The following is a 22,927-nucleotide window of genomic DNA, read 5'->3' on the forward strand; positions in this document are numbered from 1 at the left end:
TCTTTTTTGAAAGCATAAAAAAAGAGAAAAGTTGGAGCACCCAACTGGCTCAGTCAGTGGAGAATGCAACTCTTGCTCTCAGGGTTGTGAGTTCAAGCGCCACGTTGGACATGGAGCCTACTTGATTTAAAAAAGAAAGAAGAAGTTTTATATGGCTGAAAGAATGCAAGACATCCCTAAAGCTTAGAGTTAATAGATGAAGATGGTGAGGTAGGACATTTATGACTGAGAAAATAAATGAATAAGAGAGAAAGCAAAAGAGAACACCTTCCATGTCCAGCCAAGGAGATGAAGGAACAGAGGGATGAGGAGGGATAAGGAGAGACAGCTTTTTGGAAACAGAGGATATAGACTGAGCCCAGCTTATGCAGGGCCTGGAACATCACAGAACAAGTTTTAATTTAAAAAAATTATTCAAGCAAAAGAGTAGATTTATCCAAAGAAGATACAGAAATGGCCAAGAAATATATGAAAAGATTCTCACCATCACTAATCATCAGAAAAGTGAATCAAAACCAAAATGAGATATCGCCTCACATCCATTAAAATGGCTACTGTTAAAAAATATATCAAGCGTTGGTGAGGACGTGAAGAAATTGGAACCCTCCCGCATTGTTGTGTTGAAAGAAATGTAAATTAGTGCAGCCACTTATGGAAAATAGTATGGAGGGTCCTCAAAAACTTAAAAACAGCACTACTGTACAATCCAGCAATACCACTTCTGGGTATATATCCAAAAGAATCGAAAGCAGAGTCTCACACAGACAGCTGCACACCCATGTTCATAGCAGTATTATTCACAACAGCTGAAAGGTAGATGCAACCTGCTCTATCAGTGGAAGAATGGATAAACAAAATATGCTATAAACATACAATGGCTTTATGGAGCCTTAAAAAGGAAGACAGTCCTGTCACATGTCACAATATGGATGAATCTTAAGGACATTATGCTGAATGAAATAAGCCAGTCACAAAAGGACAAATTCTGTTTGGTTCTCCTTACATGAAGTACCTAATATGGTCAAATTCATAGAAACAGAAAGTAGAATGATGGTTACTATGGACTGGAGGCAGGGGAGAAAGAAGAGTTATTGTTTAATGGATATAGAGTTTCCAGTTTGTAAGATGAGAGGTTTCACAACAATGAGAATGTACTTAACATCACTGAATTGTAACTTGAAAATGCTTAAGATGGTAAACTTTGTTATGTTTTTATCACAATAGAAAAATATTTTTTTCACTACTTAAGTCCTCAAAATCATTGTGCTGTTTTCATACTAAACTTCTAGAATATGTGTGTGTATGTGTGCGCATGTGCACGTGTAAGGTTGCAGGACAATATATGTATCTGCTTGGATCTACATTAACCTCACTTATCTAAACCCCATGCTTGTGGATCCTGGAAAGCTGTTGTATGGAGCCACAGCTAGCCTGGACAAAGGGACTTTGACATTTACTCCCTCAGTCGTTATTACTCTTGAGATATCAATATCTGCATGTTGCAAAAGGCTGCTTTCTATTAGCTTTCCAAAAAGATGGCATCTTATCATAGGACCTCGTTTACCCCATCCTTATGTGAGTCCCAAGGCACTACAAACTTTTGGAGTTTTATACATTTACACGATGTTTAGGCCCAATTCATTTTTTTTCCATATAGAAATTGATTGAACTTTATTGAGAATTGTTATGTGGCCTGATATGTGATCAAATTTGCAAATGTTCCAATTGGGATTTTTAAAAGTGTGCATTCTATTTTTGTGTATGTACAGTAGAATTTCATATATACATATGTATTCACATTCACTTTGTATATATATTCATTAAATAAGCTTTTCTATTTTTTAATGTTTTTTTATTTATTTCTGAGAGAGAGAGACAGCGTGAGGAGGGGAAGGTCAGAGAGAGAGAACACAGAATCTGAAACAGACTCCAGGCTCTGAGCTAGCTGTCAGCACAGAGCCCGATGCAGGGCCGCGAATGAGATCATGACCTGAAGCCAAAGTCGAACGCTTAACCGACTGAGCCACCCAGGCAACCCAGCTTTTATATTTTTTAATTAGTAAAGGATTTATAGGCCCAATAAATTTTAAGTAAGTTTAATATATTCAATAAATAAAAGTTGAATAATGTATTTGATATATAAGGTTGCCTCCTATTTTATATGGATTAAACTAACTATAATTAAATGATTTGCCAAGTGAATACTATTTAATGTTTAATATTTCATTGTTTCATTGTTGCATAATCTATATTATAGGTATTAAATCACATAAGAACACGTAAGGTAAATAATCACTTTATCTTCCACATTGGGTAACAAGTATTGAGATAGAGCATATAATTTTAATTGTGCTTAATTTTAGAAGCCTTGTGTATTCACTTTTACAATTATTATTTATTTTAAATTTAATTTTCTCTTTGCCGTTTAGAATTATCCTGCTAGAGTTATCTGTATTTTGTGTTAACACAAGAGCAGTACTTTTCATTGTACACAACTGGTTCATTTACATGACCTGGACTTGAGAAGCTGTTTCTCAGGTTTCAGGGAAACGTATGGGAGCACCTACTGGCGAAGGGTGATATAGTCCTGCAGACTGGTTTTATTGGACCTTGTCATTTGGACCAAGTTGGAGGGCATGAGCATGAGGGAATGTTGCTGCCAGAACATGCTTATTGCTTAAATGTTGCAACAGAGTTGTCCTAGGCAGGAAATACAAGAATTGAGAAGATACTACAAAACAAATATGTTATTTACATGGGAACATAACATCTAACAGGCATACAATTGTTTACTCTTGATGTACTAAAATGTTTCATGAGGACAGAGACCAGGTCTGTGTTGTTCACTTAAAATTCCTAGTACAGGAATGGCTCAGTCGGTTAAGTGTCCAACTTCAGCTCAGGTCATTATCTCACAGTTCGTGGGTTCAAGCCCTGCATTGGGTTCTGTACTGACAGATCAGAGCCTGGAGCCTGTTTCAGGTTCTGTGTCTCCCTCTCTCTCTGCCCCTCCCCAGGTCGAGCTCTGTCTCTCTCTGTCTCAAAAATAAATAAAACCAAAAAATAAAAAATAAAAAAAAATCCCTAACACAATAAATGGTACCTTGAAAGTGTCAGTAAATATTTACTGAATGAATAAATGTTAACCAATTTGGACATTTCTTTCTCAAAACATTTGAAAATTTGCCCTTTGTTCTTTTTCTCCCATAGAACTGCACCCAACATTTATAATAAAAACAATGAAAGTACAATTTAAATGACAAATTTCTTTTTTAGATAAAAAAAAATCATGTAGAAACCTTGAGGCAGTTAAAAATATATTTACAACTTTAGAGTTTAAAACAATTATGATGAAAAATTGATCTAAACTAATTAAAAGGAAAATGATGGGAGTTGCATAGGCTTTGTAATCCAATATTGCTAAGTTCAAATTTCAGCTTTATAGCTTAGTAGCTGTATGAGGTTGGATGAATTACTTATCCTGCCCTCACTTTCCACTTCTATTGAATTAGTTTTGTGAAGATGTAATGAGTCAATATATATGCAATGCTTTGTGCCTTCTTGGTAAATAATAAATAGTAGCTATTGATTGTTTCTCTCAGGGTACTCATTTTCCTAATTTTCAATGGACTGTATGCTTCTTTGGACAGGGACCATATTTTATTTATTCCTCGAACCTAGCACAGTGCCTGGCAGAGGCTGGTACTTAATAAGTAAGTATGTATTGAATTAATAAAGAAAATAAATATTTAAGCAACTATTTGGGGACTATTGTTCTTAGCACTACGTAAGGTTGTACACCATACAGCTTGTAAATGAGGTGTATATAGACCCATACTCAACAAAGCCATTTAAAATATAGAAATAGGGTATTTTCACCACTGGAATAATTTGCAATTCCTTTGATTAATCAAATGTTTTTTATGATGATGAAGGAATTCGTAAGAAATGTTGAGCTCAAGCACATTGGAGACTATATTATAGAGTATTCACAAATAGCCACATTCTAGCTTAGCTACATAGTTATTTTTTACCATTAAGGGCATTTTTCTCACTTGCTTTCATCAACACAAGCCCTATGTATAAGTATAGATAACTGATTTTGAACATTTCACAACAGAAACTGTAAAGCAGTTTTGTACTTGGTAATCAGGAAAGGCACCAACAATGAAGAAGGGATTTGCTTTTAATAAAAATATTCTATACATCCATCTGAAAGTTCTCATGTGACAAACATGACACGTACAGCTCTGAAACATATTCGACATATCTAGGGGTACATCAGCAGAAATGTGAATACCCTGGGTTCTACAGAAGTACTTCACATTTCTAAATGAGAACCATATTTGCCCATGAAGTAATTATTTCAAAGGCATCTCTTTTACTCAATGGTCTAATCATCATTACCATATTCTACACACCTCAGAAGTGTGTAACATTTTCTGGATTTTGGGTCCCAATGTATAACAAATTTTTCTAGGCTTATGGAATCAAAAAACTATTCCAAAAGATATTAATAGGCTAAGCCTATTGCCAAATATGAAATTATACTTGGAACCAAAGTCTCAAATAAAAAACTAACATGTTCATTTATACCTTTACTGGCAGAGCATAATTTGACACAAAACCCAAATTATTGTCAAGGGAAAACCATCCTCATTGTAAACAAACGTAAACTTGGGCTGAATATTGGGAGATGTCATTGTCCTTGAGATTATCGGAGGGGGATTTTTAAACATCATCTTGTTTACAAGAATGCACACAATTTTAGACTCATGCTTGGCCTAACACTACATGCTGGAGAAATAAAATGCAACATTTTTATAAAATGCAACTTATTTTCCAAGTTTGGAAGTTAGCCAAAAGTTACACATTTAAAAATCAATCTCCATAAACTTATAGCTTTCTTTGACAAAAAAACAAAAAACCCATAAGTCATAAGTTGGGTAAATAGATAACATGGTAAAAGCAGTTTGAAAATGGAAATATCCTTTATTTTTCCTTTCATCTACTCTTAGCTGTATTCAGAGATGGCTATTTGATTTCTTAATCTCGCGTTCATGTTTTTTGTAAAATGTAAATAGTAAAATATGGTATGCCCAATGAACCATTTTGGAAACAGTTAAATGGCACATCAACACAAATTGAAATCACAATTGTTTTTTCCCCCTCCAAGTTGGAGGATATTGGTCCTTGATGAAAATTCAGAAAATAAATAGGCACAAAAAGCTCGTGTAAACCAAGTTTCTCTTAGAACTATAGCATTTAAATTACAGTGTGTACAGTTTTTAGTACAGAATTTTAAACATCCGTGAATCCTGTACATTATAAATAATGTATCTTATTTATCTCAGCTCATTGATAGGATATATCAAATAAGGGCTAATTACAAATCTAATATGTGTTTTGGCATTCATTTCTAGGTTTCAAAACACAATAATATCAGATCCTAAATGCTTTATTTTTCAAATCGTGAAAATTAAGGCATGGAAATTACGCATATGTCTCAAATGCGACTCTTCATTTTCTTCCTGTGCCTTTTAGAGTTAACTTAAAACACTTGCCTCTGACTGTTCCCTACAGTAGGATAAACTGGTTAACCACTAAAATAGAAGTTAAGATTAATGGATGACTTTTATCAAGTTTAAGTTTTGGCTCCATGCAATTTTTTGAACCTTTGACACTTGCCTCACTTTTCTAAAAGGAAGTAGCTATAACTGACAGCTAAATATGAGTACCTGAAGATACTAACAGAAAAACCTAGACAGATGTACTTATGGTTTTCTACTGACTTCCTTCCTACAAGATGGTTACATTTGTTGATAACTAAAAATGTCTTGATTAGCATAACAGAAATGAAAATGCGAACACGTCATGATGTTCTACTACAGTGATCTTGAATGCCTTCCAGGTACTCTAACACCTGAAAAAGTCTCAGAATCACTAACTTAGCATCTATTATGGTTGTGTCTAAATATGTAAATAAAATCCCAAACCACTAACAACTGATCACTCTCATCTTTCCTAGCCTGTCAACATGGTGGCACAGGCAGTAGGAGATTAAAATGCCGATTCTGGGTTTTGTATTTCCAAGTCCAGGGCACAGGACTAGATAAGCTTTATTTCACATGGACTATTGCATGCAGATTCTTTCTCATTACATTCAATATTAAAGTTTATCTGTAACCAATTATTTTCCCTTCTGATTGCTAGCTGTAGAGGTACATTGAGTAGGAGTGTATAGTTGCTGAAAATTTTGCTAACTTCTTGGTTCTTTTTAAACCACATCCCAATGATCTTTCCACTTTGTAGTTCACTTCTATGTCTTGTTAACAATAACCAAGTAGTAATAGCACTATCATTACCCAATTTATTTTCTTTTCAACATCTCAGTTAACTTTTATTGATATTATAGTCCAGTTAGATTTCGAGGATAATAGTTGTAAGTGGAAATAGCACTGAATCAAGGAATCAGGAGAACATTATTTGATCCTTGGATCTGTCCCTAAATAAATTGCATTATTAAGGCAAGTCTGAGTGTCAATTTCCTCAAAAGTGAAGTAGGCAAAGAATATTTGCCTCAGTAGATTGCCATAAGAATTAGAATGAAATGATATAAATGAGGATTGTAACTTATAAAGTGCTATTTCAATGTGTGCTATTACTACTGTGATTTTGAGAATCCCTATATTCCACGAGAGCTCTATTATTTATAAATATGATGGACTCCTCCTCTGAGCACAAAAATAAGCTGAGTATTTCTGGACAGAAGTTGCAGTAGATAATGATGCCAAGCAAAGTAACAGTCTGACACATACGTTGTTTGGATACTCCTTTTCTATACTGGCCATTCTCTTTTTAAAACAAAGGAGTTTATTAACAAATATGTAAGATTCTCTTTAAGACTAATTTGTTATGTGCCCACATTAAGATGCTCAAAATCTAAAATTTAAAGAGATGGCACTTTACACATGTCATAGCCATGCTTCTTTCTTTCACCCACTGTCATTAAAATAATTTTTTTCATATTGAAATTATTTATCAAACTGTCAGCTATTTTGTACACAGGTTTAGTTGACCACTAGCAATGATGAACATGAATTCTAGCTATTAAACCTAATAACCATAAATGGACTGAGATGTTACTCAAACTCCAATTTTATGCACCTGTTTTCAAACCAAATGCTGTTGTTAAGTTTTTCCATTCTCAAGATATGTCCCATGTTTGTTAAGAACTTCAGACACATGACATATACATAGTAAATCTGGTATTCATCATAAATTCACCTAGAAAATCTTGTCTTACAGGTGAGTTAGGCTTTCGCTAGGAATTAGTATAAGCCAGAATGACTAATCTCACACAATACATTTGTTTATTTTCCTCTGAAAAGTCAGATCATATATTTCCTTGAATCTAAAATCTTACAAAACATTCCTTGTTTTCTGTGCTTAGCTTAAACACAATGCATGCACTATAACAGAGTGTCTCTGAGCCTTTACCTAAAAATTAACTTTTAAAACATGTCAAAACAAATTAGGATGTCTCATCTTCGGCTTTGATTGTTTTCAGCACTGAGTCTTCTCCCAAAATTTTACACAGTTCATTGAGTCTCTGCTGCATTTTGGGAATTCCAGCTAGCTGAGATTCTAGCTTTTGTTTTTCTTCACTGAGTGTTAAACGGATAGCGGTATCCAATTGTTCAAAGCGCCAGCCTCCTTCACCATCAAACTGTAATAAATGAGTGTGGTATTTCCTGCATGATCAAAATGAAATAATGTAATATTAGCACTCATTGTGAAAAGCCATGTCACAATTTTATCACAAATTTTATCATTCCAGTTGAGATCCAAAGGCAAATTTTAAGTAAGGTAACTATTTTACATTTGATTTTCAAGAATCCCTGAAGAGGTTAAATATTGTGATTTTTAAACTCCAATAGTCATTAATCTCTTAGGAGTTCTATTGCTTATATTAAATTTATTTCATATTCTGAATGTATATGAACTTCAAAGGAAGATATGCTGTTTGTATCTATTTATCTCCATAACCCAGTATGGCCCCTGAATAAATATCAAAGCTTAGTTAGAATGGGAATAAGGAAAGCAAGCTAAGGGAAGAAAGTAAACTTTTAAATAAAAGGGGGAAATAAACTAAGAAATAAAAGGAAATAAAATACCAATTCATTAATATACTATCCTTTCAGAATGAATTATTCTACAGAAGTAAAAAGTCCTCACTAATAAAGTTTTAAAACATTTTTTTAAAGAAAGAGAGAGCATGCACATATGCAAGCTGGAGAGGGGGAGAGAGAGGAAGAGACAGAATCTTAAGCAGATTGCACATCCAGCCTAGACACCAACGCAAGGCTCCATCTCACAACAATGAAATCATGACCTGAGGCAAAATCAAGAGTCAGACACTTACCCTATGGAAGTACCCAAGAGCCCCAGTTTTAAAACATTTTTTAAAAAATGAACTCTTTGATAGAAATCTTTTAAAGATACTTCCATGCCTTCATATAATTTAGTATCCTTTCTCATGGCTCTGGTTCATAATTAGAAACTTCAGACAAGTATAGAGATTATTTTACTGATGAGACCGGAGACAATCCATGTTGTCCAGCTAAGATTACTGGTCTCTGGAATTTAGGGGGGGATGTGTGGAGAGAGTAATGTCAACAGAGTTGGCCTTGCCCGGCTGAGCCCCTGCATTTTGTCATTTTCTTCAAGTGGCGCATGTTCCTCTGTGTCCCCAGTTTTCCTGTCTTTTCCTTCTAGTTTTTGTTGTTTCTTGATCCCTTAATTTTAAGCTCTCATCTATCATTATTTAATATAATCAGTGGGCTTATTTCAAGTAGATTCACTTCCTTTTTTAAACTTGAGCTATGACTCAGATACCATAAACTCATCCTTTTAATAAAATTCAGTGATTTTTAGTTGATTCAGAACCTTTTGTAACCATCACTACTGTCCAAATCCAGAATATTTTCTTTATCCCCAGAAGACACCCCATGCCTATTAGCAGTCTTTCCCCCCTGCCCCTTCTGCTTAACCCCTCCCAACCATCAATCTTCTCTCTGTGTCTCTGGATTTGTCTATTCCAGACATTTCATATAGACACAATCATATAATATGTGGCTTTGTGTGACTGACTTCTTTCACTTAAAATGATTTCAAAGTTCATCTATTTGGAACATGTATTAGTACTTCCTTCATTTTTATGGATGAATAATATTCCATTGTATGGTTTGTACATTTTGTTGATCTATTCATCAACTGTAGGACTTTTGGTTTCATCTCATTTTGATTAGATGGTTTTACCATGTTGTAAGATGGGGAAATTAACCTGGATTAAACTGTGTCTAAAAGAGTAAAATCACTCTCAAGATGAAAGTTGAAAGTTCATATGTTTGATAACATATGACAGAGATTAATGATCTTTTTCTTTTTAATATATATTCCTAGGCTTTTCCTAATCTTGGATCTACAGCTGGGAGCAATTTCAGAATGCAGTAGTTCTGATCTTGGGCAACTTTTGTCTTCAATGTATAATGAAGGTCTGTCTCGTCCCTCCAGTCACACAACATTATTTGATTTCTACATAGGAGGAAGAAAATGTATGGGTGTTTTGTTACCTGAAATTCAAAGATGTGTTCTACATAATGGGCTAAAATAGTATTTCAGGGTTTGCTTTAGAGGATTTTAAAGGAAACTACTATATTAACTGAGACTTGGAAGCAATCTGCAGACTTCTTGCACAAATTGAGTCTAGGACAGTTGTAGGTATAAAGCTATAATTCTATCCAGGAGTCAAATAATTTAATAAGCTTCTATAATTTTTGAGCTTTTTATATACGGATACTGATTTTAATCTTTACAACCGATAATTACCACTTTGCTGTCTTGGAGAATAATACATTTTTCTCTCTTCTGAAATCTTTTCAGGGAAAATAAGAATTTCATCAAGGGAGGAAGGTTAATCAGAAATGATAGATTTCTTCAACTTAAAATCCCTGAATTAATTCATAATGCAGAAGTAACATAATTTTTAGTTTTATGGGGAAATGTATGATGAACAGCTATAACTAAAAATGTTTTTCTTATTAAAAGGCATACAATTACAGATTTTGTAATTAGCTTAAAAATATTTGTCCTCTATATACCTATTTAGAATGGCCAAAATCCAGAACCCTGACAACACCAAGTGCCAAGAAGACTGTGGAGCCACAGGAACTTTCATTCGTTGCTTGTGGCAATGCAAAATGGTACCGCTACTTTGGCAATTTTTCAGTTTCTTATAGAACAAACATACTCTTACTATGTGATCCAGCAATGGCACTCCTTGATAATTACTCAAAGGAGTTGAGAAAACTTGTGTCCACCTGAAAACCTTCATATGAATGTTTAGAGCAGGTTTGTTCATACTTCCCCAAACTGGAAGCATCCAGGATGTCCCTTAGTAGGTGAATGGATAAATTGTCTGCATCCAAACAATGGAATGTTATTCAGTGCTATGATTTCAGCTATATGACATTCTAAAAAAGGCAAAATGATGGAGGCATTAACAATTAGTGGTTTCTAGAGCTTGAGGAAAGTGGGAAAGTGAGGCAGAGGACAGAGAATTTTTAGAGCAGTGAAAATCCTCTATACAATACTGTAAAGATAGATATATGCAGCTAAAAATGTGTTCAAACCCATAGACTTTACATCACCAAGAGTGACCCTAATGTAAATTATGGACTTTGGGTTATAATGATGTGTCAGTGTAGGTTCATCAATAATAACAAATGTTTCACTCTACTGTGGGTGTTGATCATGCAGCTATGCATATGTGGGGACAGAGGATTTGGGATCTTTCTGTCCTTTCCTGTAAATTTATATGTGCATAAAATTGCTCTAAATAAAAGTCTTTAAAATCACAACAACAACAAAAACCTATTTGTTCCTTCAATTAGAAAAAAAAATGGCTGAATGTGTTTCCAGTGCCTTTTTAGGCTTTTTGTATAAGGAACTGAATGACAGAATAACATGATAAATTAATTGATAAGGGTCAGAAAAGTACCAGAACTAAGACATAACTCCATGTTATCCTAACGTGTGATCAATTAGGAAGCATGTCTGGAAATGACAAGTGTATACCAGAAGGGGCTCAACAGTTCTGGCATAGCTGTGTGTCATTGCTGATTCAGGGATTTTAGACAAATGTCATAACTGTGGTAGAGATCCAGTTCTTGTTGGTTTTCTCCAGGGAAAAGTCAGAGGAGTCACATTTATTGCCATGTACTCAACCTGGACTAGATTCAGACTGCTTCTGGAGAGATTTTATCACTCCAGATGCCAATTAGTTCTTAACGACAAGAGAGACAAACCACAAAGTTCTATAGAAAGGGTCATTTCATGAAATGCTCTATTTCCAGGTCTACTCTCTGCAGGGAAAAATTATGAAAAATCTGCAAGTTTGAATGAAGACCAGAGTGTTATCTTCTCAATGGGAGTAAAGAGTCAAAGAATTTTGAACAATGAATGCCTGATCTGAACTGAACACTCAGTCTATTCACAATTTTAAAGTAAACATTCTTTATACAGTGAAAGGTCCAGAATTAACTCAAATAAAACTGGTTACTCGGCCTAGTTTTGAAGTCACCTACATGATGGCAGCTTTGGCACAGAATGTGATTAGCCACCTGGTACAGACTACTCCAGCTAGAGAGAGAGAAGTCCTGCCCCTCCCTTGAGAAATCTGAGACTAAAGCATATAGAATCTGCTATAGTAACCAATACGTCAAAAGAAAAGATTTTGATTGATGAAACAAATATCAAAGTAGTGGAGTAGAGTATAAATGAACAAGTGCTTTTATGGCTTATATATAAGGTGCATTTTGAGCTCCTTATAATAAGTAGAACAGCATACTATAGTACAGAGTGATCATGGTAAGTTACTTTTCTCATTTTTCTAGTTCTCAGTTTCTTTATTGGTAAAATGGGAATAATTTGACTACCTATACTCTCTATAGGGTTGTTATGAGACTTAAATAAAATGAGCCTGTAACAGAATAGGTGCTGAATCTGCACTAGCAACTATTATTATGGTGATCAATCAATGGAAAAGTAGGGGAATGGTAAAAATAGTGTTGTCATTTCTTTAAGTAGGAGAAATCTCATTAGGTTTAATGGGGTAATATTTAGAAAATAATTTCATTCATTTTTTCCTTAAAACAAAAGCAAAAAAAAAAGCTTTTTCCCTCTGTATTTTCTCTAGCTTAATCATTTGTAGGAATATTACTTTGTAGAAGTCTTTCCTGGATTTTGAAAAAAAGGGGTAAAAAGATGATATAAAATTATATAAGTATATTCTTTCCTAGTACATACTATGGATTATGAATATTTTCAGTTAAAAAAACACACTTGATTGTTCCACTTTTTTTCAGAAGTATTGGAATGTGATAACAGTTTTTAAATAGCACATATATGTTATGATGTGAGGTTTGGGTATCTATACTACTAGTGTGCAACTTAACAGAAATATAGGTAGAATAAGTGAAGTATCCTATGCTCTATAGTGAAAGTTTAGGCAAAGTTACTCTTTAAAAAATTTTTTTTAAGTTTATTTATTTTGAGAGAGAGAGAGAATACATGCATGTGTGTGTAGACACGTGAGCTGGGAAGGAGCAAAGAGAGATAGGGAGAGAAAGAATCCAAGCAGTCTCAGTACTGTCAGTGCCAAGTTCAACATGGGGCTTAATATCATGAACTGTGAGATCATAACCTGAGCCAAAATCAAGAGTTGGTTGCCATTCGACTGAGCTACCTAGGCACCCCTAGGCAAAGTTACTATTTAAGAAATATAAAGAGGGGTGCCTGGGTGGCTCAGTTGGTTGAACGTCTAACTCGATTTTGTCTTAGGTCATGATCCTGGGTTGTGGGATCCAGCCTTAGGTCGCAATCCAGGCTGAGTGTGGAGCCTGCTTGAGATTCTCTCTCTCTCTCTCTCTCTCTCTCTCTCTCTCTCTCTCTCACTCTCTTCCTCTTCTTTTGCCCTGCTCCCCTGCTTGCATGCTCTCTCCTTGTCTAAACAAAAGAAAAAAAGAAAAAGGAAAGGAATAAAAAGAAAAACCATCTATTGCAAATTAGCATTGGAAACACTTACCACAGAGAAGGCCTGTGCGTTATAGATAGTAAGGAAATTCCAGCCCCTTTTGCAGCCTGAAATATCTTTCCTTCAACATCAATGCTGACAGCACTGGTACATTCATCCAGTAATGCATATTTTGGTCTTGAAAAAAAATAAGAAAAGTAAATTAATGGCCTTTCTATTTGAATTATAAAGCTTTACATGGACAAGATGAGTTGCAATGTTACCTTTATTTTTTAATTTTTTAAAGTGAGCTCTGTGCACAATGTGGAGCCCGAACTCATGACTCTGAGATCAAGAGTAGGATGCTCTATCAACTGAGCCAGCTAGGCGTTCTGCAATGTTAACTTTAAAGGAACAAAAGAGTATATGACATTAGTAAAGGTGACAAATGGTAAAGTAAAAGAGGAGTCATCCTCCCTCTTTGCATTAGGATATTACATCGTTCTTAAATTTTAAATAGATTTCCCGATGCCTACTCACTATACAATAAGCTTTATTGTTATGCATATGGGTGAATCATGGGTATGAGACATAGGAAAGATGAGGCAGGTCACTGAGTGCATTTTCCCATAGAAGGCAAGTTCATTCCTGGTGACAGGTTCTGACTAATTACATGAAAAATACATTACAGTAGCTATTTATCAAACAGGCCAAAGAGCTGTTAGCAAAGATGTATGGAGAAGATAACTTCATCATCAATGTAAGTACCAAAACATTATTAATGGAATTTCGTTGCTACAAGATTCTGTAGAAGTAGTATGCCTAATCTGACAAATTTACAGTAGGCATTTAACCTGGTAACATTGAGACTGCTTTACAAATTTTTAAGGGAAAAAATCAGTAAATATTTTCTGATTACATTCAGTAAGTTATTTTTCTTTAATATTTTTTTAATGTTTATTTATTTTTGAGAGGGAGAGAGAGACAGGGTGTGAGCAGGGGAGGAACAGAAAGAGAGGGAGACACAGAATCTGAAGAAGGCTCCAGGCCCTGAGCTGTCAGCACAGAGACCAACACGGGGCTCAAGCCCACGAACCGTGAGATTATGACCTGAGCTGAAGTTGGAGGCCTAACCTACTGAACCACCCAGGCGCCCCAGTAAGTTATTTTTTCTAGCTCAATTTTTACTTTGGAAATGACTGTCAACCACTATCAGAGGTACCTGTCATTTGCTACCATTTCCTTCTGTTTATTCTCTTCCTTTCATCTCATCCCCCTGCTTTCATCTTTCTCTTTTTCCTTTCCCTGTCTTCATTCAATACTATCTGGACTTTAGGTATATATTTGGTACTCAGCAACATGACATAGCTTGGTTAATGGGACCGAAGGTCAACTCATGCATTGCCATTTATTATTTATTTCAGAGCTGAAAATCAGTATCAAGTATTTCCCAGGCAATTTCCTCATGAAGATTTTTCTGATCTTTACAAATAAATGACGCTAAAAAGATAAACATTGAAACCAGTAGTAATTTCTCCTTCAGCTTAATTATTTAGCACTGTAAGTTGTTTTTCTATGATGGATTTGCTTATTAATAGGATCTTGTTACCTATTCCAGGGAGGGTAGTCAAGGCTAATAGATATAGGAGTCAAGTTAACTTTAATACCCATTTTGACTTTAACAACTGCTTTCCATGCAAAGAACTTAAAGATCACTGGAGATTCCCCATGAGATTAACAGAAATAGTTGTGGTGGTTGGTTTTTGGTATTAAGCATTTGGTTTAGGTATTAAGCATTACTTTTTTGACTCAGAGTTGGGTTACTGTTTTGTGGATAATTTTTTTCTAAGTAGAAAAGAGAGAGAAGAAAAGGAAGTATAAAAGAGATATTTGGGATAAATTTTTCTTCTTCTGTGTGAATCTCTTTTTAGTAATTTAGTTACTTACTGTACTGTGTCATTTTTCAGAGTGCTTTGAGCCAGAGAAGAGATGCCATCTTAGAATTAGAAATAAACTATATATCTTACATTCAGTTGTCATAGCAATCCTTAGTCTAGCAGATCTAAGATAGATTGCATACTTTCGTGTTCTCGACAGACCTAGGGTATGTGTGTATGTGTATGTGTGTGCATATGTGTGTGTGTATTTAACTTGAGCAATAGCTGGAATCTGAGCTGATATAACCAAATGAAATTACGTAATATTGTTTCTCAGATTTTCCATCCTTTTTCTTCTGGTGTATCATCAGAAGAGGGAGCTTTGTGAAGGATCTTCTATACCCCCCTTAAGACAGAACTTTTCTGATCATTCTTTAAATATTAAAATGAAAATCCTCTCAGGGGCGCCTGGGTGGCTTAGTCGGTTAAGCGTTCGGCTTTCGCTTAGGTCATGATCTCGCGGTTTGTGGGTTCGGGCCCCACGTTGGGCTCTGTGCTGACTGCCAGCTCAGAGCCTGGAGCCTGTTTCAGTCTGTGACTCCCTCTTTCTCTGACCCTCCCCTGCTCATGCTGTCTCTCTCTCTTTCTCCTAGAAATAAATAAAACATTTAAAAAAATAAAATGAAAATCCTCTCAAAAAGAGTATACTCCTGTCATACTGAGTACTCTCTGCCAATGTTCTCCATTTTTAGCTAGCTCAGGTCTTTCATATTGCAGTTCAAATATTGTTATTAATCCTTTGAGAAGGAGGGAAGGCAGTTTTTCATTATTATACTTTTCCTTCACTGGGTTTGAAATTTCTATTTCATTTTGTTTCTTTCTCAACAGATACTGCTTTTCAACAACTTGCTCATCCTCACTGATCTTTCTATACAGATCACTAAATTTTCCTTCTATTGATGTTTATAACTTGAGCTTATTTAGTCTCACTTTATATTCAAAATAGTTTAGATACCAAGTATCAACTACTTATTTCAAGTTACAAGTGGTTACAGATCTCTTTGGGCCTCTTGCTCTTTGTTACAGGGTTTATTTTATTAACACACTAACACAGTGAGAAATTTATGGCCACATTTTACATTCCACCATATTATATTTTACCGACTATGCTGGTGATCATGTTACTGAATATTTATGGACAAGGTTCAAACAGATTCAGGGTGATAGTGGGTAACAGCTGGTTATGAATGTCAAACAGTAAAGTTTACTCTTGAATCTCACCACATTATCTGAGAAAGGGACATTTTAAAATACACTGAACTAAAAATTCTGAGTTAGCCAATTTTGATTTGTATTTTTTTAGTTTGCCATGTATTTTTTAAAGTTTTCATTTAAATCCTGTTAGTTAACACACAGCGTAATATTAGTTCCAGGTGTACAGTGTAGTGATGCAATACGTCCATACATCACCCAGTGCTCGTCACAAGTGCACTCCTTAATTTCCATCACCTATTTAACCCACCCACCTCCCTTCTGGTAACCATCAGCTTGTCCTCTATGGTTAAGAGTCTGTTTCTTGGTTTGCCTCTCTCTCTTTCTCTGCCCCCCCCTTCCTTGTTTATTTTGTTTCTTAAATTCCACATACGAGTGAAATCATATGGTATTTGTCTTTCTCTGACTGACTTATTTTGCTTAGCGTAATCCTCTCTAGCTCCATCCATGTTGTTGCACGTTAGCTTGCCATATTCTAGAACTAACCATGTTATTTGGGCACTTGGGTGGCTCAGTCAGTTAAGCATCCAACTTTGGATCAGGTCATGATCTCACGGTTTGTGAGTTGGAGCCCGCGTTAGGATCTGTGCTGACAGCTCAGAGCCTGGAGCCTGCTTTGAATTCACTCTCTCTCTCTGCTGCTGCTGCTCCCCTGCTCATATTCTATCTCTCTTTAAAATAAATACTTAGAAAAAATTTTAAAAAGCAAATACCATGTAATTAATACAATATTTTTTCTCATTAAAAAACTCCAGCTAGATACAACATACATTATAAACACTGTATTTCATTTTTATGAAGTTGTGGCATAGGAAGAACCAATTCATGATGATAGAAATAAAAACAGAAATTGTCCGTGGGAGGGGTGCCTGGGTGGCTCATTTGGTTAAGTCTCTGGCTCTTGATTACTGCTAAGGTCATTATCTCACTGCTTGTGAGTTTGAGCCCATGTTGGGCTCTGTGCTGACAGTGCAGAGCCTGCTTGGGATTCTCTCTCCCTCTCTGATCCTCCACACTTGTGCACATGCACACACACATGCATGTGCTCTTTCTCAAAATAAATAAATAAAGATAAAAAATTGTCTGTGGGGGGAACTTGGAAAGGGGCATAAGGGGCTTTCTAGGATGATAGAAACATTTTCTTTATTTTAATTTTCTTTTTTAATTGGATGTTGGTTATCTAATATATATAAATTTATCAAAATTTTATCGAGAAATTATTTCCTGTATCTCTCTTTTTCTAAGTCCGTTAAGATGTGTGCTGGCTGGTTCCTTTTCTAAAATTTTTTTAAAAAGTTTATTTTATTTGAGAGAGAGACAGAGAGAGCAGGAACTGAGGAGGACAGAGAGAGAAGGAGAGAAAGAATCCCAAACAGGTTCCTTACTGTCAGCAGGAAGCCTGATGTGGGGCTCGAACTCATGAACTATGAGATCATGGCTTGAGGTGAAGCCAAGAGTTAGACTCTTAACAGACTGAGCCACCCAGCCACCCCTGGCTGATTCCTTCTTGCATTAGATATGCCTCTGATTTTGAAGAAGGAGAGCACTGCTAACCTTAATATGGCACTGAGTGGTAGAAAAGTTAATTTAGTTTTAACTTAATGATTTAATTCAGAGGTATTGAATGCCTACCTACTGTGGTCACCACAGTATAACAGTAATTATATATTCTTCACATTTTAAAATTAGTAATAAATCTACTTTCAAACTTAGGATATGTGAAAAATTTTTTTGTCATCTAGCATTACTCAACATAAGAAACTTTTAAAAAGTACTGACAGATTTCTGACACGTGAAAAAATTACTTAAGTTTAAAACCTATATATTCTAAGCATTAGTTTTTCTTTTTTCTTTCTTTTTTATTTTATTTGATATACAATGTTAACTTTAGTTTCAGGTGTACAACATAGTGATTAGACAAGTTTATACATTATGCTATGTTAACAATAAGTGTAGCTAACATCTGTCACCATACAATGCTATTATAATATCATTGACTATATTCCCTATGCTGTGCCTTTTATTTCTGTGATTTATTCATTCCATAACTGGAAGCCTCTATCTCCCAATCTCCTTCACCCATTTTACCCATCCCTCCATCCCCCAGGAAGATATTTATATTTTTAAGAAATGTTTATTTATTTATTTTGAGAGAGACAGACAGACAGAGAGGGAGCATGAGCGGGTGAGGAGCAGAAAGAGAGGGAGAGAATCCCAAGCAGGCTCCACACCATCAGCATAAAGCCCATTGCCAGCCTTAATCCCACAAACTGCAAAATCATGACCTGAGCCAAAATCAAGAGTCAGAGACTTAACCAAATGAGCCATCCAGGTGCCCCAAGGAGGAAGATCTTTTTAAACTAAAGATGAGGACACTGAATCCTGTTCAAAGATTTTTTTTAGTTTCAATAATGAAATGGTACTTACCTATGATAAAACATGCGAGCCATGCCCATTCTTTGCTTTTCCCCTCCTGACAGAACATCTTTCCAGTCCATAACAGCATCCCATCCTTAAAAATATATAAAAACATATATTTTTATAAGGCATTTGTTTGTTACTGTTTTTACCCTGGACAAGTGATCCCTGGCAAGTTTAAGTTATTAACACAAAAGTACCTGGTGTTAAGAAAAAAAACCCTCTTTTTAATGTTTATTTTTGAAAGAGAGAGAGCACAAGCAGAGTGGGAAGAGAAAGGGAGACACAGAATCCAAAGCAGGCTCCAGGCTCTGAGCTGTCATCACAGAGACGAATGAGGGTCTCAAACTCATGAACTATGAGATCATGACCTGAGCTGAAGTCAGACACTTAACCAATGGAGCCACCCGGGCATCTCAAAGTATCTGGCATTTTACAGAACATATGCTTGGATAAACTAGAGAGCCTCATGTATAAACATTTTGTTTTAGATTTCATGTTTTTTTAAATAGTACTAATTCCTTATGCTGACAAAACATCTTCTAAGGATTCTAAATACTGGAAGTTAAGAAATTTGTTTGTTTCTGAATATTTCCAAAAAGTTGGCACACTTATACTTATTGAGGAAGGTGGTAGGAGAAAAGACCAACAATTTGCATAGGCCTATTACACGGTCTACAAAGAGTAAAACAGAAACTAATTGAAATGACATCCATGTGCCTGCGTTTTCTCATTATATATCCCACAAGCTTATGAGCTAGATCGTACTGTTGCATTTTAAAGTAGGTGAACTGAAATCCATAGAGGAGTTGACATGTCTAAGTTTACACAGCTAGAGATCAGAGCCAGGATTTATATGTAAGTCTATATTCACACTACCTCTTAAAACATCTGGGTTTTTTTTTGAAAATTAGTTTTAAGTTCTTTTTTCTTCCTTTAAAAAAATTAATTTACTTATTTTGAGAAAGAGAGAAGGGGAGGGGCATAAAGACAGGGAGAGAGAGAGTCCCAAACAGGCTCTGTGCCGACAGCACAAAGCTGACATGGAACTGTATCCCATGAACCATGAGATCATGACCTGAGCTGAAGTAGAACGTTAAACCAGCTGAGCTGCCCAGGAGCCCCTGTCTTACAACATCTTAACTACTGATTTTCCAGTGGATATTTATACAAAAAGATATGCTTCTATTTTTAAAAAAAATCATTACATCTATATATACTGCTGTAGAAATGTACTTGGAATATTTTGATATGACAAATCAAGTTGCAGAATTGTGTGTATGTATAGAAACAGATACACACATACACATTTCTATAAATTATGACTGCATTTCTATAAATACACACACAGCATACACCCCTACAGGAATGGAATTATGAGATGTTTACTTTCTAAGTTACACATTTTTTGTAATACTGGAAAATGTAATGATTATTATTTTTATGGCTTATCTTTATTTTGTAACAAGAAAAATGTACTCCGAAATAAAACCAGGAGTGTCTGGATAGCTCAGTTGGTTTAGTGTTTGACTCCAGCTCAGGTCATGATCTCACAGTTTGTAGGTTCAAGCCCTGCATCAGGCTCTGTACTGACAGCTCAGAGACTGGATCTTGCTTCAGATACTATGTCTCCCTCTCCCTCTCTTTCTTTCTTTCTCCCTCTCTCTCTCCCCCCCACTTGCTCCCCTGCTTTCTCTCTCTCTCTCTCTCTCAAAATAAATAAGTGTTTTTAAAATAGAAAGAAAACAAAACCATGGGGCCTATGATAGAGATAGCCATATCAAATATTTATCCATGGGAATGTCAGAAAATAGCAGAGCAGAGTAGGCAAAGTCTGGTTTTCAAAGAGCAAAATTACTGCCAAAACTTGACACATACACTTAGGACAACAGTTGCAAATCCCAAGTGTTCAAGGCTTAATTTTCCCAGTTAGAAAAAATTCAGGCTCTTTGCCTTCTTCTTTCTGTCAGTTGAATTTTCACCTTTATTAAACTTTATAATAAGTAGAGTGTTGTTTTCTGTGCACTGGATTATTTTCCCTGTTTCCCAATGATACTCCCCAATTGGGACCATTGTTCATTTTCTTGGGTAAACTTCCAGGAATTTTCTGTTCACTTAAAAATATAGCCTTACAATTAATTTTATGTTAGGGGAAAAATCTCCAAATGCCATCTGATTTCAAGTTCTTGCTTCTAGTGAAAACTGTTGAAATATAAATTTTTCTCTATAACTGAATTTTCTAGCATTTATGAAACATAAGTAAGGATTTGACAAATAAGTTCAGATTGCTACACAGTGGAGAAATATTTGGGGCTTAAAAATTTTTTGCTCCTGCCAACTGAGAAGGCACAAGAGAAAAGTATTTGGGTCAAAGGAAACTTTAGCTTTTTACATATTTAAATAAATCATGTCTTCTGTTCCACTAAACCAAAAGTTTTCATAGGCAATATTGCTTGATCATAGAACATATAAATCAAACCTCTGAGTTATAGTATCACCTCTGATGTGGATTTAGTGAGACTAAGCCAGCTGAGAACAGTTTTCTTGTTTACTTGAGATGTACATTTTAATTTACTTCCTGTTAACATTTGGTAACACTTTTACACCTTTCTATTTTGTAATCTCTATTCATGGAATGAAACATAGGTTTTAATTCCATCTTTTATTAGAGCAAAGCATTTCTCTAAGCAAAGTATTAGCTAGTCTAAATAGAACTTCAGTACGCTTCTTTCAAAGTAAGTGATGTCCTTGCAAACTTAGATGCTTTTCAGCTTTGCTTAAAAATAGGCTTTGTGTTTTAAGCATTAAGCAAGTAGAGTAGGTTTCCTTGAAATTATTTTATGTGTAAGGATATAACAATTCTTATTAATATCTAAGAAGCTAGTAGAGAGCCTAGCCCAGTGGCAGAGCCTACTATAGAACATCGACTTCCAAGTGAGATCTTTATTTCAATCCCTGTTATAACACTTGCTGTGGGTCCCCTGAGGAAGTTACTAAAATTCTGGATTTTACCTGTAAAAGAGGGTTAGTAAAACCTCCATCATAAGACAGTTATAAATATTAAATAAGATGACAATGTGCATTGCTTAATATATTCTGCACAGTAGGTACTTAATAAACCATAACAATTACTGTTACATTATTAAGGTTGGAACATTCCTAAAAATGGTTCTTAAACTTCTCAATGACTTCTGAAAGAATAGAATAGCCTATGTTTATTATAAATGTCTATTTGGATTATTGGATTTCAAACTTACCCAGAATAACTTCCCCAAGATTAACACACAACATTTATTCTGCCCCGGTGTTTTAAAACTGGGAAGGAGCTGATCATATGAAACAAAAATATAATCTGCTTTCCATATTTTTAGCATTTATGAATTGTGATTAAAAACACCACAAAAAATAAATATAATAATACCTCTTCTGTCTGCTTCAATTGCTTATTATAAGGATCAAATGAAATAATATATATGAAATTTCCACATAAAATACCAAGAAGTGACACATAAAGACAAAATATCATAGTATAACTATTTCCTGTAGTAATATTACAATTAGTTACTAATTCTTGTGCATTTATTATGTGCCACTGTTATAAATGCTCTACAGAGAGTCTTTTTTAAGTTTTAATTTAATTCCAGTTAGTTAATACACAATTTTGTATTCGTTTCAGGAGTACAATATAGTTATTCCAAATTCCATGCATTACCCTGTGCTCATCACAGGAAGTGCACTTCTTAATCCCCAGCACCTGTTTCATCTATCCCCCAACTCACTCCTCTCTGGTAACCATCAGTTTTGTTCTCTATGGTTAAGAATCTGTTTCTTGATTTGTCTCTGTCTCTTTTTTCCTCCCTTCGCTCATTTGTTTTGTTTCTTAAATTCCACATGAGTGAAATCATGTGGTATTTGTCTTTCTCTGACTGACTTATTTAGCTGAGCATAGTATTCTCTAGCTCCATCCATGTCTTCACAAATGGCAAGACTTCATTCTTTTTTATGGCTGAGTAATATTCCATTGTGTGTGTGTGTGTGTGTGTGTGTGTGTGCGCGCGCGCGCGCGCGCGCACGCACGTGCGCGTTTATCATCTCTTCTTTATCCATTCCTCAATAAATGGACACTTTGGGCTGCTTCCATATCTTGGCTATTGTAAATAATGCTGGAATAAACATAGGGGTGCATCTATTCTTTCGAATTAGTGTTTTTGTATTCTTTGGGTAAATATTCAGTAGTTCCATTGCTGGATTACAGGGTAGTTCTATTTTTAAATTTTAAGGAACA

General features: G+C 35.2%; 1 protein-coding gene across 1 annotated transcript in view; it reads right to left on the reverse strand.

Annotated features, from left to right (window-relative positions):
* Positions 1-7,356: 7,356 nt before the first annotated feature.
* Positions 7,357-22,927, reverse strand: part of ABCD2 (ATP binding cassette subfamily D member 2) — a 60,455-nt gene continuing 44,884 nt past the window's right edge. Inside the window, exons 8-10 of the mRNA XM_039217665.1 lie at positions 18,652-18,736; positions 13,148-13,273; positions 7,357-7,754 (exon numbers count right to left, since the gene is read on the reverse strand). Coding sequence (XP_039073596.1) covers positions 7,535-7,754; positions 13,148-13,273; positions 18,652-18,736 — 431 coding nt within the window. The 3' untranslated portion in view covers positions 7,357-7,534. The remainder of the gene's footprint in view (positions 7,755-13,147; positions 13,274-18,651; positions 18,737-22,927) is intronic.

Source organism: Hyaena hyaena, unplaced genomic scaffold (genome assembly GCF_003009895.1).
Source record: "Hyaena hyaena isolate Hyena2069 unplaced genomic scaffold, ASM300989v1 scaffold_704, whole genome shotgun sequence".
In the NCBI taxonomy this organism is placed as follows: Eukaryota; Metazoa; Chordata; class Mammalia; order Carnivora; family Hyaenidae; genus Hyaena; species Hyaena hyaena.